General features: G+C 40.0%; 2 protein-coding genes across 3 annotated transcripts; one reads left to right on the top strand and one right to left on the bottom strand.

The window, feature by feature from the left end:
- The first annotated feature begins 1,109 nt into the window (after positions 1-1,109).
- On the top strand, positions 1,110-6,575 carry cnih4 (cornichon family member 4). 2 transcript variants are annotated; one of them, XM_072679841.1, is made up of 5 exons: positions 1,110-1,217; positions 2,010-2,078; positions 2,631-2,743; positions 2,858-2,998; positions 3,759-6,575. In XM_072679841.1, exons 1-5 carry the CDS (start codon positions 1,149-1,151, stop codon positions 3,784-3,786), a joined length of 420 nt encoding a protein of 139 aa, XP_072535942.1. In that variant the 5' UTR covers positions 1,110-1,148; the 3' UTR covers positions 3,787-6,575. The 2 variants fall into 2 exon arrangements, with proteins under 2 accessions (XP_072535942.1, XP_072535943.1); XM_072679842.1 differs by lacking the exon at positions 1,110-1,217 and adding an exon at positions 1,227-1,856 and having other exon boundaries at positions 1,985-2,078.
- Positions 6,576-8,318: 1,743 nt separating this feature from the next.
- Positions 8,319-19,150, bottom strand: wdr26a (WD repeat domain 26a). Its single transcript, XM_072679840.1, has 14 exons — positions 18,534-19,150; positions 17,544-17,643; positions 17,114-17,170; positions 16,871-17,007; positions 16,297-16,394; positions 15,651-15,807; positions 15,254-15,392; positions 14,954-15,094; positions 14,743-14,862; positions 14,500-14,645; positions 14,335-14,413; positions 14,115-14,244; positions 13,565-13,759; positions 8,319-10,965 (listed from the first exon to the last, which is right to left on the bottom strand). The coding sequence occupies exons 1-14, from the start codon at positions 18,845-18,847 to the stop codon at positions 10,943-10,945; spliced, it is 1,836 nt and encodes a 611-aa protein (XP_072535941.1). The 5' UTR covers positions 18,848-19,150; the 3' UTR covers positions 8,319-10,942.
- Between the last annotated feature and the right edge of the window lie 153 nt (positions 19,151-19,303).

Raw genomic sequence — 19,303 nt, 5'->3', positions numbered from 1 at the left:
GACTTTCAAGTGATTATTATTAACATTTTTATTCATATTATTAACAAGTTTTCCCAGAAAACATTATTCACATGATCACACCACCTCCTGATCTGCCATCTGTGTGCCTTTGCAGTAATTGAGATTCATCAGACTAGGCCAGTCAAAGCTTGTCCAGTCTTTAACTGCTAAGTTTTGCTGAGCCTCATATTCAGCTTTCTGTTCTTGGGTGGAGTCTGACATGGTCTTCTGCTATTGTAGCCCATCTGCCTGAGGTGTTTAAAGCATTGTAAATTCTACCTGCCGAACTGTGTTCCAGTGCTTAGTGAGTGTATATATACATACGCTATATGGACAAACGTATTGGGGCACCTGCTAATTCACTGTTTCTTCCAAAATCAAGGATGTTAAACTGGGTATTTAAAAACAAATAACTGTCTCTACTGTCCAGAGAAGGCTTTTTACTAGAGTTTAAAGCCTTGCTGTGAGGATTTGATTGCATACAGCAACAAGAGCATTAGTGAAGTCAGGAAGTTGGATGATCTCCACCCCACCTCATCCCAAAAGAATCGGGGGGGGGGGGGGGGGGGGTCCACCAACTTGTTAACCAGCTAGCTTACCAGCATAGGGTATGTTTTTGCCTTGATGACCAGCTTTTCAATCACCTTGGCCATTAAAGACCAGTTTAGACCATCTGAAAGCAGCTACTAGCAAAAGCTGGTCCTGAGATTTGAGCCCTCGGGGCTTAGCTCACTATAAACCAGCCAATCAAAAAAACAACATTTGTATTAGAAATAAAAGTCATAAATGCAAAATGTTATTTAATTATTTTTTATTACTTTTTTTCAATACTTGGTCTTAAGGCCGGATAGACAGATCAGCCTGTTAAAAAGTTCAGACTGAAACGGCTTACGTTTATCTATGTTTGAAACAGGGCTGGTTTACTTTATAGATAGTTTATAGATTTATTTATTATTATTTTTAATAATTTATTATGATCTTTTTTACTGTATCTCTCGAGCAGGATGATCCACACGGCTTGTCGCGCTGTTTTCCTCGGCTTTTCTGGAGGGTGGCGATGTACTCAACTCGACCCAATGCAACACGAAGAAGAGCGGCGGAAGTAGCTCTCTCCCGGTCGGAAGTATTGATGGAGTAGGAAGTTGAAGATGGAAGCCGCCGTGTTTATTCTGTCGCTTGTCGACTGCTGTGCGTTGATATTCTTGTCGGTGTACTTTGTATCCTTTGCTGTCATATCAAGAGAATGGAGACACAAATAAGCCCATCTTCTGTTTCAGCAGCGGGTTATCGTTCACGCCCTGGTGCGCTTTTAAAGGCGGGGGGTAGGTTGGCTGGACACCGTTTAGCTGAGCTAGCTGAGTTAGCTAGCTAGCTTAAGAATAGGCGGGCAGACACATCGCTTCAGGTCTTTCCCTTTGAGTCGGTCTTTTACGACCACATTAATAACCAAATCTCAGCCAGACCGATGAACGTGCTCACCACTGGCAGTGCAGTTTAGTGCAAGATTAGGCCTAATCCATGCGCAGGAGAACGACCCCGCTGCGAATTAGCTGCTGTTAATGCGGCTTTAGTGGAAGGGGCTGCCTGCTATTTTGTGTGCGACCTGAACGGGAATGACATGTAGCTATCTGATGTAATCCTGAATTAACCAGAGATGCTTTTTCAAAAGCGACTAGGCTCTAACATGATTCTTGAATGATCGGACGAGCAGCATACTGGTCTTAACCTCGAGATGCTCTTGGGAAACTGGAGCCACTTAAGCTCATTAAGCCATTTTTCACAATGTAAATTGTGTTGAGGGAAGAGAAACCAACGTTCCTCCAGAATCTGAGTCTATAATGTGTATGAGATGAAAGGTAACTGTCATTCTCTTTCCTTAGACTGCAAAATGGGCTGAGAAACCTGTTTGGTTGGCCTGTATTGTGCCCTCTGTCTGAACACTGCTTGCTATGTCTTCTGTTTTTCCCACATGTCACACCTAAAGTTATAGGCATTAACTCTACCTACAGATCATCACCCTCTCTGATCTTGAGTGTGATTATATTAATGCCCGGGCTTGCTGTTCAAAGTTAAACAAAGTAAGTATTGCTGTGAACTAGCTTTTAATTGTAAAAAGAAATTCTGCTAAATAGCAAGTCATTACAGTCTTAGTGACCCATGTGTTAGGCATTGCACCCAGTTCAGTTTAAAGAATTTTAGGTGATGTTCAGTTTTAAATAGACTTTGTTATTGGGAAATACAATTGGGGAGCACAGAACACATGTGGAACTGGTAAAGGCAACTGAAATTAAACTTGTAATGTTGTATCTTTGTTTTCCTTTCCAAGTATTTTTAATTAATTGATCATTCATAGTTCTCAGATATCAAGCGGTTCACGAGTACAATCTGTTATAATAGAGCAGAGGAAATGTAGAAATGTGCAATACATGAGGTCCCCAGATCTTGAGAAACACAATGCAAGAGCAATATGAGTCACTTCCGTGAAGGTTGCTTCTGAGATTAGATGTTCATAGGTTGCCATTTCCTCTAGACTGATGTTAAGCCAGCCTGCCTAGCTGTAACAGCTGTGTTGTAATTAGATTGTTTATGGCTTATTAATCTCTGATAATGTAATTCTTCTCTGTGTGTAGTGGGTCATACCCGAACTAATTGGCCAGTCTCTGGCCACAGTGTTGATGCTAGTCTCCATGCACTGGTTTATTTTCCTCCTGAATCTACCTGTGGCATCGTGGAACGTTTACAGGTAAGTCCTGACATGGGTTTGTAATTTACCCCTTCATGATTAGCCTCTTGTACTACATTGCTAATTTTGTCTCTCTCTCTCTTTTTTTTTTTTTTTTTTTTTTTCTTTCACAAGATATGTGAAGGTTCCTATGGGTAACATGGGAGTGTTTGACCCAACGGAGATTCACAACAGGGGCCAGTTGAAGTCTCACATGAAGGAGGCCATGATCAAACTGGGTTTCCACCTACTTTGCTTTTTCATCTACTTGTACAGGTAAGAAGAGAATAAACACTTCTGACATGTTTCATTTTCTTTAGTGTTGCACCTACAGATATACTAAAGCAAGTGAAATGGTTGGTGTATTAAGTGTGCATCTTTTTCCCATAAAAATTGAACCTTTTGGTGTTTTCTTTTTATGTTTTGCTTTTTGTTGTTTATTTAGAATTAATTGACATCCCTGGGGAAAAAAACTGACTGAATTATATTTCCGAAAAATCTGAATTTTATTATTCTATTAATTTAGTTTTTTTTTTGTTTGTTTTCCTTTTTTTCTTTGTGAATGTAATACACAAAGAAAAATCATTGGAATCATTTAGATAATTGCTTAAAGAATGCAGATTTTTACACAGTATTGAGGTGTTTTGTTTCTCTTCTTTGCTCAGTCAGTCATGGTGAGCTCTAGGCTTTGCACTGTGTTACCCTTCCATGCATACTTTAATGCTATAACCGTAGAGCCCCTGGCATTACACAGCACCTTTTTAAAACAAGATGGATCACATGATTACAATAAGAAATGAGTAGCTAGGATTTTCTCTAGGAATGTAGTTCCCAATATGAAAGAAAACTGATAAAATAGCTGCTAGCCTATTTTTCAAATTAAAAGTTAAACAGTAACTTAGCCAGTAATCAGATTCTGTTTTGCCTGTTTAGGGTTTCTGCACTATGCCCTCCCAGTTTAACCTCACCGCTCATCTAGCCCTTTTCCCGATTTGAACCATGCTCATTCATGCTCTCTCTCTGGTTTCACTTTCAGCATGATCCTGGCGCTGATCAATGATTGATGCCCTGCAGCCATAAGAACCTAAACTGCCAAATCATAAACTGTCCGCTCTGTGCTGTGAAAGAATATGGTCATCGGTCTCGGCCAGAGCCACATTAAGGAAAACACTCCATCAGACACCTCATCCCCAGCCCCAGTATCCCCTTCCCCTTACTGAAATAACAAGTGTTGCAGTCTCAAAGCTGTCCTGGATCAACTTGAGAGACAGGTGTTCCTATGTATCTTATTTATGTATTTGCAGTGAAGTTCAGCTCTGTGTTGTTGCTTTTTTTGGCTATTTGTTTAGCATTGCTGCATTGCTCACATCGTGCACCGCTTCTCAGGGCTGAAGCAACATGACAATCGCACTGACTCATCGGGGTGACCGATTGGCTTAGAGCTTGTGAGCATGTCATCTTGTCAAGCTTGTCTTAAATATGCTGTCGCTGTACATGTGTCCACCTGTCTCCAAGATGGATATATATTTTTTATTGTTAGTTGCTGGAATACTCTTTTTATACGAAGTTTTATTGTTAGTAAGTTTGGGAACTGGGATATGGAATTAATAAGCACATGTTCAATTTAAGGCATGCCCTGCTGTTGTGTAGTCTTAATTAGAATACATGGTATTTTGTTTATGATTTATCCAAAGCTGCACTTGGTCCTGTTTTCTGCATTGCGGTTTCTATGGTTCTCGGTTTGCTTTGATCACATTGGCTGACGTTGTTACCTCTGTGCCTTTTGGTTTTCATTTTAACGAATTTCAGTGTTTGTTTATCCGTAACACTAATTTGTTTGAGAGCCATCGTCTACTCCATCGTCTAGATGAGCCGTCGTCTACTCCTAGTATTGTTTAAAAAAAAAAAAAAAAAAAAAAAAAAGTTTGAGTCCAGGTAGAATGAAAAACACTATGCTCAGGGGTAATAAACTGGGGAACTGCTGTCTTAAAAGATTGCCAGTCTCGTCATGACCACGCACCTTTTCTGTGCAAAAAAAAAAAAAAAACTATACTTTGGTCACTCAGAAGCCTTGTATCTCCAAATTGTCTGGTTAACCTTCAATGGAAGTCAGTGTAAAAAGATTTTAGTCCAAGCCAGAAATGCTTAAATTGAGCATTTCTACTGGTCTATTTTATTGGTCAATGTAAAGATCAACTGTCATATTCACATTATATCAAAGTGAAAAGTGTCAAAAATGGAGAGACAAGATTTTTGCATGACTGTGATTATTTATTTGCAGGTCGTCATTCCATGCATGTTCTGCACTAGTTTTTTATGGCCTAAATCATACTCCACAAGATCTGTGGTCCTGCAGGTGTTAGCTCCTGCCATTAACACACCTGACAGGTAACAGAGGCGTTTTTCAAAAATGACTTCTAAGGGTCACCACTGTTGTTCAGAAAGAGCCAATACAGTGGACAGGGTTTCTTTCCAATCAAGCAGAACCCACTCTGTTACACTAGTTTAAGCAGTCTGTTGCAAGTTTTTTAACAAGTGATTAGTTATATAATAGAGTGATTCTTGTTGGTTGGAGTCAAAACCTGTAGCCACACCTGCCCTGTGCAAAGAAGACCCCTGGTGATGTGGTGGGAGTACACGTAATGGTGGGCAATATGACAATACATTTTCCAAATTGTGCTAAACATATTTTTGAGCATATCATAGATATTGTCAGTACTTAGGAACACTGACCAGTGGTAGGATAAGCAGTAACTGTTCTGCTAAAGTGCATCAAATTTATAGTTTATAAATCATTGCAATAAGAGGGTCGTTTAAAATCATACAAGTATATAATAAGTAGAATGATTTCATGTTTGTCATATTGCTCATCCCTACATACAATATTCAGTATCTGAAAAACACAAGAGATATGCACCCTTGTCATTAATTAATCAGCAATAGCTAGTCAGCAAACACATGGCTACAACACTTATGCTTTGGCCTCGTCATGGGAATGATGTGGGCAGCCTTTTGTTACGATGACCGTTGAGTCTGCCCACCTGCTGCCTTCCTTTTATTTATTTTTATTTTATTTATTTTTTTAAACTTATGTTTCTGAGCCAGCTTTATGTGGAAATTCCTCTTTTCAAACAATGGGAACACCCTGTGGGAAGACAAAAGGCGCCCCCTGTATTTATGCAGGGAGGTTAATGGTACCATCTGAATACACTCCTCTGACTTCACCAGTTATCATCTGCTAACAGGAAGGGCTTTCAGATGCCACTGTGTCCAAGTCTTGTAATGTTTTGAAGCCACTGAATTTCCTTCTTAAAAGCATGTTTCCTTGTGGTTCCAAAGAAGTGACTTCTCAGAAATAGTGTGAAGCAGGGGTATCCTGTGGAGTGAATAGGACATGCTTATAGGAGTATTTTTTACAGTATTTTATGTGTATTGATCACATCACCATAGTACCAGTATTTAGTATCTATCCCTATCTTCAGCTACATGAAATGCTACCATTTAACACCATACCCAAGTTTAAAAAGACGGAAGGAATAGGAACCCTATGGGTCTTCATTTTATTGGGCTACTCATTCATACTTGAAATCTGCTAGAGGATTTTGTGGTGACCAACGTGAACTGTTTCCAGTCATGAGATTGAAATCTAAAATGCACAAGAGTGGATTCAACGTTCAGTTCGCCAGTATGTCATTGGTTTTGTGTGGATTACCTGAAAATGGCCAAAGTATTTTCTACGAGAAATATCTTTGTGAGAAGGAGAGACATTTCATTCGACCAGAATGCAAGTACATGGATTTTGCTGTCAGCTGTTCCTTAAGATGAATTGAATTAAAACATTTTAAGACCTTGAGGAATCTGGAGTTAATGAAGTTGAGTTTACACCACCTTCTCATTTTCAGAGCTGCACCAGAGGACAAAGTCTAAGCATTAATAGCCAGGTAGTGCCCTGCGCTGCGAGAGCTTGCTCACAGTTCATTCCTAAAACACTGTTTGGGGGGGAAAAGGCATATTTGCCTCTTTGCTTAAACCTTTTTAAATGTACATTTACATTTAAGGCATTTCACAGATGCTCCTATCCAGAGCGACTTACAAAAGTATATACTAATGTATACTCAACAGTTTGTATGTGGTTAAAGTGTGCATTCATTTATTTTAATAAAGGGTAATAAAGTTAATACATTTTAGGTTTAGCATTTTGACGTTACAGCAGTTTTATACTTTCATCCCTAACATGATTTCACAAGTGTTGGTGATTAATTGCTTTATTAGTCCAGATCTAAGAAAGCTTAGAAGTTTTTGGTCATATTTCTTGTTTGTCATTAAGAAGATCAAAGCTGCACCAATAAAAGATCTGTTATGAGGCAGACAAACAAAAATGAAACCGTAAGAGACATTGGTCAAACCTTAGACTTGGACTGTTTGGAAAATTACTAAAAAGAACGAGAAAACTGAAGAGATTAGTAACCATAAAAGGAAGATCTCCACAGCTGATGAGAAGAATTTCACACCTATCCAGCAGATTAAAGGCAATCTCTAGGTAACAGGTGTGGCTTTGTCAGTGGCTACTTGAGATCATGTTTTCTAGCTAACCAATGGTTTAGATCTTGCACTACAGCTTCTGTATTTCTGTCATGAAGTCATCAGCAGACAGCAGTCATTGACTGCTCATTGACATCAACTCCTCACCTGCTTCCTAATGAGCATTTACGGTCTGTCAAACAGGTGTGTGGAGATTTATGGTGTGAATATTTCTGACAACAACTGTTGAGGTCCTAATTGACCTACTAGTCCCTTTCGTCAAAGTAATGTTTCTTAATATTGTTCCAGCCTGAGAGTTTATGAGACATGGATGTCTAATACACTCTTCTTTTCTATAAAGAATCCCTTTTTTATAACAGACACAAGTATGAAGACCCTTTTAAAAGTATCAAGAAGTGAATGTGAAGATTCTTTATTAATTTACACATCTTTCCCACAATTGGTTGCTATGGCACTCCTTCCAAGAACCGTTTTAACACATTCATTTTTTAGGAATGTACGGTTTTGTTCTTTTCCAGCCTTTCATGACTTTCATTAGCACAACCCTGGCCTTATGTTGACAAACCATTTTTAGAATGTATAAAAATGACCCTTTATTAAAGTCTGAGAAGGCCCACTTTAACCAAATGTGAACTGCTATAAGTACATATTTAAAACAGCTGAATCTGTTGAAAGGCACCACATGCAAGTTGGTCTTAGCTGTTTCTATAGAATATTTTAGAATGCCAATGTCACACTGGAAACTTTCAGTAGAGGTGGTATATGCTCTAAGAATGACTGTATACATTTGTAGTTATGTCTGCTAGGTTTCCCGAAGTGAAGGGTACAAGTCATGCCGTGTGACACATTTACTGAGAATATCTCAAAAAGAATTGGAAGTAAAATGTTGTTATGATTATTGTGATACATGTAGCTGCTTGCAAAATAAATAGTGGCAGTTAAGAGGAAATAAACGTTACCAGTCCTGCAGCTCACAGAATGTAAGACTTGACCTGGCAGATGGCCCACCCACGAACCATCATAGCAGAGTAAGAGAGATTCTGGCTCGGCCTGCTATTTTAAAACCCTGAATGCTTTATTGAAAATATGCATACGTAAGACTTCTCCTACACATTACATAACAGTACAATCACTTAGAATATTAACACAGTTAAATGCAAAACAGACCCTTCAGAACCTGAAGCAAAACTTAAGTGTTTGCCTGGTATCTCCACCCTGGGCCCCTGTGGATAATGAGCAGGCTCACAGCCATGCCTTCACGTCACAGGAAAGCAAAACCAAGCCCTCAAATGAAATACTAAGTCACCAAAGGAAAACATAGGTCATTTGCATAAGCAGAACATTGAACAGAACATTGATGAGATTTCAGTGTTTTTAACAGGTACTAAGGTCTGTGTGTGTGTGTGTGTGTGTGTCTGTGTGTGTCACTCCTCAGTGACCGAACAGGTTTGGCTGGTGAGTGTAGGGATAACCTGTACAGAGGAGCTTCTTACCTGATGCAAGTGGAAACGTAATAACACAGCATTTGAGGGGTAAGGGATGCTCAGACTAAATTATATTCTTGACCAGTCTTATAATACATGCCATAAAAATACACACACACACACACACACGCACGCACGCACGCACACACGCACACACGCACACACATAGCACATGTTACAAAGCAAATCATAGTAGGCAAAGTTTGTTATGTTTGATGGCCAGACTGTAACACTCTGAATACCTCAATATTTGCACACTACATATGTGTGTAAAAATTAATAAAACAATGAGCAAGTAAGAACGTCACATAGAAAAGAAAAAATTGTTAAGAGGCCACTTCCCATGAAATACTTTATATGATAATTCAGGGAAAAAAACAATAAGTAAAACAAAGAATCGATATAACTTTAGACAAAAACAATAGATGGATACCCCCCCCCCTCCGAAAAAAGGAGAAAAATCTGACCTTTGTGATGTAGAATTATAAACGGTATAGCTGAAGAGCATTAAAAAACACAAGAAATCAAAGATTTAGTAAGAAATCATGATTAAAAAAAAAAACAAAAAAAAAACAAAAAAAACAACAAACAGCAGATTGACATTAGGGGATTAGCACATGAGGTTAAAGTAAATACACACACACACACACACATTTGAAAATCAAAAGTAAAAGGAACATGACTGGAAGGCCTAATTATGAACTAGCTTGCTTACTTTACCTTTAAACTGTATGGATACTGACCATTACAATATTGACCATTACCCACTGCCCAACAGCACTGAGCAATCCACTAAAGCCCTATCTGCTATACATGATATTTCTTAAGCCCATTTATCCACTGAAAAAGCTTTACCTTTTTGCACTTACTACAAAAAAAAACAACACTCCAGATATGACCAACATCTAGTAGCCATTTACAAAAGGAAAGGACTCCTCGCATTCTTGCATTAAGGATGGTCAATATTTACATGTGCTCACAACTTCCTAAGTATCAAAGGTCTTATATGTGCTGTCAGCAAGGGTGACAACAGAGAACAAAGAAGCATGCTGGTAAGTGAGAACACTCGTGGGGTCTGGATCTGTAAGCTAAAGACTCATTGTTGGGTCAGTCGCTTTCTGACAGATTAAACAGAGTCAAGCAAGCTCAATTCATTAAACATTACACTTCCTATCTTAACTTTGGCCCATGGCAAGCAATGATGTGGTGAGAAACATTACTCATCCCCTCAGGGTCCACTTCTTACATACTTACCATCATACGCAAATGAGATTTAGATGTTTTATATAAAGCACCCCAACCTTTGATGAAGAAAAAACAAAAAATACGACCTTAGGATCGTTTTAAGATTTTCCTCATAAACCGAAATGGATCTGATTGATCGACTGTTAAAAGTGCCGGTAAATTCAGTCAATTAAAAAGATTCTTTTCATAGTTCTAAACATGAAAAAAAAGACGGTTGCATTCTGCTGGTGAAAAAACTCTCTCAGGCTTACATTCACACAGGTGGCTGAAAAATAAACAAAGTTAATGCGGGGAAAAGGATATGATCGCCAACTCTAGAACCCCTCCAACATCTCCACACCCCTGCTGCCCTCACACCCATCACAGGATCACATGCAGAGGGGCTTCTTGAACATCATACCAGCAGAACTGATAAAATTAATTAAAACAAAACAAAACAACCTTGTCTTCACTGAGTGAATATCGTAAAGAACAAAGCACACCATCACTACAACTCAAGCCAGAGGCCTTGACTGATTTACAACAATAAATAATAGCAGTAATAAATAATGATTTGTTTTGGTGTGGTTTGTGAAGCCGCAGCTCCTCGGAGGGCTGCAGTGTGGAGGGCAGGAGACAGACGTCAGTCTGAGGCCATTGAGCCTCCTCAGTGAGGCCACATGATGCAACCTAAACAGGGACATCACACATGTCTGTGGTTGCAGGGTGAAGGCCAGCAGCCGGGACAGTTTCATTCAAGTCGTCCAGCATCTCTGTGTTTGCTTAGCCTCTCCACTGCTACAGGGGCGGGAGGGGGAGGATGGGTAAACCTCCAGAAAACATCATCAGTGTGTGGGCGTGTGGGTGGTTTTTTTTGTTTGTTTGTTTTTTTTAACTTCATCCATCCTTAATTTCTTGAAGTGTTTATAGTGAGCATCACTCTGATTTCCATATTGCTCCAGAGTCAACATCAACTGTCCATGCTACAGATTTCTATGGAGAGGGAAAAGGGTAAAGCTGTTAAATTTAACTGTAAATCAATGACATTTAATAGCATGTTTCGTGTACTACATGCAAGCAGAAAAATAAGGTACTTAATGGAAATATTGCAACTGACCCAAGTATGCTCTGTTGGACAGTTTTGGAGAGTTTTATAGAAGAAAAATAAATAACAAAATGTATATCAATAAAACAAATGTAACATAAGAAGTGATCTGAGTTTGTTTATATATACACACACACACACACATATACATATATATATATATATATATACATATATATACACACACACACACACAATTATGCATTATCCAGTATGCAGTATGATTTTCTTATGCCTCTGATTCAATGTTATCGCATGCAACATTATGTTATAAACATAATGGTGGTTCAGGTGTGAATAAGTTGTGGCTACACTTTCCTTCTGCCTGGTGCTCTGCATACACTATTGGGTATATGCACACTGCTAAAAATAGTCTGATCTGATCTAAAAGTCATCAGATTTGTGTAGTTTACAAAGGACACTGATATCATGTGAATCATTAAAACATTCACATTTTCTGGATAAAAGACCACCTTAAATCAAGTACCACTGGTCAGACTGTAAAAGTCACAGACATGCAGAAGACAGCAAAGAGTTTCATAATAATATCCAAGTGTTTGGATATTTCAGCGAGTCATGTTTGATCAATTGTGAGGAAATGGAAGCTGCTTTACATCACTCAGGCACTGCCTAGACATGGCTGTCCCCCAAAACTTTCAGAGAATCAGAGCAAGAAGTAGAGGCCACTAAGAGGACAATGATCACTTTAAAAGAGCTACAATTTTTACCAGTCAACGATATCAGGAGCTCTGCACACAACTGGTCTGTATGGGTTAAGGTTAAGGTAGCCATTACTAAACAAATGCACATCAGTGACCCAGTGAAAGTGTAAGTTTCTGAGGTCAGCAAATGAGCATTTTGGCCAAACTTCAAACCATGAATACTGGTGCTAAACTACCTACATGATCCATTCCTCAACAACCACCACGTCCTCAGTGAAGTATGGGAGTGGCAGCATCATGTCATTTCCTTGGTTGAGACTTTTCAAAACTTGTTAAAACTGAAAGACAGAAGGACGGTCTCCACCCCCCACAAAAAAGGCAAAAAAAGCAACAGGACCATAATCCCATGCACAAGACCAAAACTATATAACAGTGACTAAACAATGGCCAAGTCAAAGTCCACATCTGAATTCAGTTGAGAATATGTGGTAATATTTGCAACATCATACAACCAACCTGAATAAACTGGAGCAAATCACCCTGTGATAAATGGGGGAAAGTCCCTTCCGAGCTGGTAGAAAGTTCTTTCAAAAGTCTTATTATTAAGACTGTTATTGCAGCAGAAGGTGGTTCTACAAAGTACTGGTCTAAAGAGGTTGAATACTTATTCAAGCAGCCTTTTCAATTTCAGTTCAGTTCTTAAAGATAAAAATAATGAATTTACATTAAAAGCATTTGGTTTGTGTATCATTTGTAACCTAGACTAATTTAATGACTTTTAAGGGGGTTAAATACACTTGCAAGATCATTTGGTATCTGCCTTCTTTGTTAATGATGTAAAGGCTGGTACACATCTTTTAGCTTTACACTAAAGCTAAGCCTGTTTACAATAGCTCAGTAGCTATTGTAGCTCAATATTTGTCTAAAATGATTTGATGGACAGTTGACAGTTAGACAAATAGTTGTTTACTATACAGGGGACCTGCGAGCCATTTGTGGGAATGCAGGGCTGAAACTAAATGGATCACCCAAGACCACCCGCTACTACACCACTAATGGCATGTATAAATAGGTCCAAACTGTCTTATTTAGAAGCAAATAAATATAGCCATCTTAACCTGGCAGGGGACAAACACTGAATCAAAGGGTTCTATAACAGGAGAGACACTAGACCAGATTCATAAAAAAGAAAATGAAGGATCTCTGAATAAGAGCCAAAGATTCTAATAAAAGAAGCAGACATACTGTTTGTTCAAATAGGCAATGGACAAATATCTATTTATATATTTACTGGGTAAACAAACAAATCAAATGCAAATTCCATTAACAATCAAAAGCGGCTCCAGAACTGACAGAGCCTCATTCAAAAACTTTGTATTAATTTGCTTTGAAATCCTTCTCAAGAAAGTTTAAAAATCACCTCAACTGCCTTTGTGAGGTTTGTTTTGATGTTCAATCTAAACAAATCAGAATGAGCTTTTAAATTCTGAGTTAAACAGCTGTGTGTACACACAACAATCAGATGCATTTAAAAATGAAAAGGTGTTTAAATCTATTACTGCTTCTTACTGGGTTTCTTAAATGAAATTCTTCAATAATGAGTTGCATTTGTAAACTGTATTTGTAGGTGCAGAATGGATAGGTCAAATCACAAGCCTCCATATATATATATATATATATATATATATATATATATATATATATATATATATATATATATACACACACACATATATATACACACACACACACACACACATTACATGTATAACATCACACACACACACACTTAATATATTATATATAAACACACAAAAGCTCTTACCGCTAAGCCCCTCTGCCTCCTGGGCATCACTGAAGGGAGCAGGACCCCAGACCCTGACAGTGCCGTCGTCAGAGGCACTGGCCATGAGTCCTGGCAGCACAGGGTTCCAGCTCACACAGTTCACAGTGCGTGTGTGGCCTGTCAGCTCTGCAATTGGCAGCTCGCTGCGCTTGTGCCAGATGTACACTTTATGGTCTGCAGACAAAGAGCATGACATAAACACTCCTTCTGTTACACTGAGCATGGGTTAAGAGGAAGAATGAATACTTAGAGTCACTTAATGATTTCATTTAAGGACCTTGAATAATTTGCTAGATTTCAAAATGAACACAAAAAGAGGAAATAAGAATGTAAAAAGGTAGATTAAACGAAACTAAAATGCTTTTCACTACCTCAAATTGTAATTTCTCACAATTCTCATTATGTGGGAAGGAGTTAAAACAACTGCAGGTCCTTCACAATTTACTTTATTAAGATTCTTCAGATTTACTGGCATGTTTGATATGCAGACAGAAGTGATTTGGTGCACAGTGTTCCAGGGCGTTCTTACCTTCACTTCCACTGGCAATAAAGTCCTCATTATGGCCTCCAAAACAGGAGTGGATGGTATAGAAGCCTTGAGTCACACCTTGGTACTTTCTTACCAGTACTCGATCCTGTAGGTCCCACAAATGAACTCCCTAACCGCAGCAAGAGATATTTCAATATCCATTTAATATAAAAAAAAAGATATGTAACAGAAGTTAAACATTAAAAATGAAAAAGAATACCTGAGTTGCAACGTTTAATAGAGCCAATCTGCCATTCTTCGACACGGTGAAAGACATTATAGGGTGATCTTCCTGAACACTATGGAGCACAACCGAAGGACAGTTGTGAAAGAAGACTCAGCACAGCATTTTCCATTAGAATGGATCTAAAGATAATGCACTTACATGTTCCTGTCAGTCAGATCCTCAAAGTTGTATCCACGGATACGCTGATGCGTGTCAGAGGCCAACACTGTTTTGCTGTCACTCAAGCACCACAGGCACTGAACACGAACTCCCTCCCACGAGTCCAACAGGTTTCCATCTAGATCCTGCTTATTCAAAAATCGAGAATTCAACTAACTGACTAGATGAGGTCTTGAAATACAAGTGGCACAATTCAGGCCAAACAGTACAGAGGATACCTACACACTGGTAAAACTGGCCTCTTTGGCCTCCAGTGACAAAGCGCTTGCCATCTGGGTTCCAGGCTACACTTGTGAGGCTGTCTTCATGGGACTGACTCATTTTTGTCCTTAGTTCCCCTGTCTGCATGACAATGAGATTTGAAGGTTTTAAGACAGGGAGACGAGGCAAAATCCAGACGGATGTGTCGTATTTGTATGGAGCTAAGGTGCACCTGAACGTTCCAGAGCCACAACTCAGAGCAGTCATCTGGGCCACAGGCTATCAGGTACGCATCGTCTGGGCTCCAGGCCAGGTAAGACACCCCATATGCATGGCCTTCCAGAGTCTTCAGCTGCTTCAGCAGGTGCGTCTCCTGTCAATCCACAGCAGACAGTCAAACAATTTACCTCTCCTTTCCTTCCTTCTGATAATGCTTATGCATTCCTCTTGGTCCTGATTCTTGATTGTTCTTGTTCTCTCCCTAGATGCCATTAGCTATAAGATTTTTGTGGTTAAGGAAGAGGTCACTTACTGGGTCAACCTGCCAAATAATAACTGTAGTGTCTTTAGATCCACTGGCCAATTTCGTGCCATCATTGGAGAATTTACAGAACCAGACCTCATTGCAGTGTTCTGTCAAGATCTGCTGGGTGTAACAGGGGAACTGTTTCCTGGAGATAAAAAAGAAAATGCATTTTACAGGGGCCATCTGTGGCATCTTTATGGATAAAATAAAAATATGAATTGGCATTAGCAAAATAATAATAAAAATAGAATCACTACCAACCAGGCAGCTGTGTCACAAACCTCTCAGGACAAATAAATATTAATGGGGTTTGATCAAAATATATTTTTCCCCAGAAATTGTAGAAAACACACTGACAAGAGGCACTAAAATGTGGGTTAGATAATGCAGATAATACATTTACCTGCTGCAAACATGGTCCACCAGCAAAGACACAGAGTCCAGGTTACTGTCTAGTTTGGTGTTGTGATATAGGCAGCGATCTCTCTGCAGCTCCACAGCCTGACGCAAAAGAGTCTGTAGCCTGCGAGGTGGCAGCATCACTGAAGGAGGCAGATATGCTGCAGAAACAAGAGAGAGATGGCGAAAAAGATGGAGTGGGAGGGGCAGGTTGCCAAATAAGAGAAAGTAGGGAGATGAAACTGATTAAAGACTATAGGCAGGGTTAGGGTCAATTCCTTCTCAATTCAGCCACTTAAGGAGATTTATTGAATTCAGTTCATCAACTGACACTGAGCACTATGATCGCACGCGTAACGTTTTTAACATCTCCCGAACTCAATTTGTCTCCTGAGATGACTGAATTCAAATGATACTGACCCAAACCCTGAACGTGAGAGGCAAAAGGGAATTACATGACACTGATAGACAGACAAAAAGGTAAAATAAAGAAAGGAAGAAAGGGGGGAGGGTAGATGAACGTGAATATGGCAGAGCAATTGTTTCACCATAACGCAGGCACCATATTATGAGAACTGAAGAAAGGGAAAAAGCATGGGGTCAAATACAGAGGGATCTATGAGGGATGTGTGTGTATGTCTTGAACTCACTCTGGAGTTTGTCAAGCAGTTTTGAGCGAGAGGATGTTCCCTTTCCCTCCCACTCAGCCTTGGCTCGGAGATCATCAGAATGACTGCACATCAGATACCTGAGCACCCAACAAATACTTATCATCAAGTGATACGTGGCCAACTGCTAATTTTAATCATCAATCATCATCATTCCAGAATAGCAAAAAAAAAATAATAATAAAAAAGACACAGCATAAGCTTTACACACAAAAAACTGATAGTTGGTCTGTTAAACACAGTGCTTTTGTTTATTTTGCACCTTATTTTCTGGCTTCACTGCATCGTTTCCAGATGCCATTTCCATGATGTGACATGATGTTGAGTTAAGAGCAAAATCATTAATATCCTTAAAATGTCTCCACATATGTATTGTCATTATTAATTGTATTATTAATGGTAATAGTAGTAGTAGTATTTCATAAGACTGCTCATAAGACATCAAATCATGAATAAGTTGATTCTGCTGAGACAAAAATAAAAAAAATCATCTTGACTGTCATGAAAAGAGAGAAGAAAGGGCTGAAGCGAGCAACAAAAGACAGCGTTGCTGTACCCGCTGAGGACGTGGATGCGCTCTGTGTTGTACTTCAGAGGAGTCAACTCTGCCCTCAAAACATGCAATGCCTCCAAGACCTTTCCATCTTCCAAATATTCCAAATACTTTTGCTGCAGGAGCAAGAACTTCATCCGCTAAACAGAGGCACAAAGAGAGATCAAAAGTCAAGCAAGCAGCCATGTATGAGATGGAGTTAACAGAGGACAGTAAAAGCTTTGTGGGGGTGGCATGCTCTCTTACCACAATAGCATTTGGTGAATGCATCAATGTTTTCAACTCATTGAGATCACTTTCCGCCTGTCAAGAAAGACAAAAGAAGCAGACAAAAGAAATGAATTCAATAAACCTCTTTATGGGCTATTAAATGGGCCATTTGTTAGGCAGTGGTAAAATCCTATCCTTGACTGTACTGATTTTTCTAACAAATGTGTACATTGTTTTACATTATTGTGTTCATGGTTAATATTTGAAATTGAAAAGTTTACACATCACATCTACAGACACCTGACAGTCACTTTAAGTTGGCAGCACAACACAAACTGACATTACTATCCTAACAGTTCCCATCCAATAAGTAAAAAAATATTTTTTTAATACATTCCTGTAAAGTGCTAGAATTTGAACAGGAAAATACTACAAAACACAGGCTCAAGCTTTCGGATTAACGTACCTTGTCCCATTCTCCTTCCATGACATGGTTGCGGAACTTGGTGGCAGCAGGATGCTCAAGCCTACAGCCTGACTCCTGCATCAGCAAGTCCACCGTCTGACTAAAAATAGAAACATCAATATGAAGACAACTTAGATTAGTACAAATGAAGCCATTCCACTGACTAATTTGAATACATCTGAGTGACATAAATAGATTAATTTTATAGTCATTAAAACAACATCCAGTAAAATGAGAACAAATGCACAAAACACAGGTCCAATACTATGGAGACATTTTTTTTTTCTCCATGCATCACAAATAAACGAAAAGAGCCTTAAGAATAAAACTGAATGTGACTTTAATGACGTTTTAACTTTTTTTGATGCAGTTTTTATATCATAGAAAATGGCTTCAACTAAAACCTTGAGTCTCCAACTCTGTTGTAATGTGTTTATAGGTCTAGCATGTAATAAATTCAGTTACTAATATAGCACATTTAGCAGTAAGCAAAATGCATTTTAAACACTGACATTAATTAGGCACTATGTATTGGAAACAGAATAGGTGCAATATTTCGTAAATGCAGTGACTGCCACAGCCAAGGCCACAGCAAAAACTGTCAGAAGATCTTCCTGTGAGCAATCTCCACGTGCCATTTTCATCTGTGTGACATAATTTACATTTGCAATAATTAAGCTATTCCTTAAAATTACATTTAGTAAACAACTGGTGTGCTTTGAGGATTCAGCTGAAGCCAGAAAAACCAAAATAACAACTGTCCACTCCTGGCAGTCCTTTCTCCATTCTGCAAAATGGAGCCCCCTGCCTCCTCTTTTCCCCGTGTTTGTTTATCATGCTCCTGCTGTCAGCTCGCATTAGCAGGCTCGGTATGATGGCTAATGCTAATGTGTCAACAGATAAAAAACAGCCCTTTATAACATGGTGGTTCGGTTTAATACTGTCGCCACACTTTCGCCTGAAAAATCCGGACCGTTCCGCCGAACTTACTTGAGCCCTAAACCGTGCAGATGCTGCCCTATCAAGCGGATGACATCTTCGTCCGCCTGAGACAGCCGCTTCTTCTTCTTCATGCTGGAGCCCGTCTCCGGACCCAAGGTCGCGGCGGCCGAAGCGGCAGAGCTGCCCGGCGGCTGGAGGCCGTTGTTAGCTGCGGTGACACCGACATTAGTCCCGCTGTCCGCCGTGGTGGCCAGCAGCCCGTTTGAATGCGCTCCGCTGGCCGCGGACGACTCTCCGTTTTGGGCGCTGTTTAGGCACGGCAACTCCGGATCTTGTCCCTGTCCTGCTCCGTTGGCTTGCATGTTAGCACCGCTGAGGCAAGCGACTCTGTGCGCGTTGATGTCAGGCGGCTCAGAGCCTGAGCGGGGGTACAGGACGGACGAGAAAGACGGGAGACCAAAAACAAGGGCTGTTAGGCCTGCGCTCGCGAGAGAAGCCCCGCTCTCTCCTGCTCCCTCCACCGCCCGCGCTCGGGCTTTCTTCCGCGGCGGCGAAGCTCCGCCGGCTGCCGAGTCGGAGGACGAGGAGGAGGCGGGGGAGGCAGCGGAGGCCAGAGTTATTTCGCCGAGAGCGACTCTGACAAGGCGTCCGCGGTCTCGGCTTGCGCGGACGGAGCGTCAACAGTGAGAGTCGGTTTGGTTTCGCTCGGTTTTCTGTCGGCTTGTTATTGTTTGTCAGCGAAACAGCTGCAGCACCATGACGGACGTCTGTGCGCAGTGACGTCACCGGGAAGCCCTGAACAACCTTGAGCTTTAAAC

This window comes from Salminus brasiliensis, chromosome 5 (genome assembly GCF_030463535.1).
Source record: "Salminus brasiliensis chromosome 5, fSalBra1.hap2, whole genome shotgun sequence".
Lineage (NCBI taxonomy): Eukaryota > Metazoa > Chordata > Actinopteri > Characiformes > Bryconidae > Salminus > Salminus brasiliensis.
Note: the sequence above shows the minus strand (reverse complement) of the source record. Positions and strands in the feature narration are given on the sequence as shown.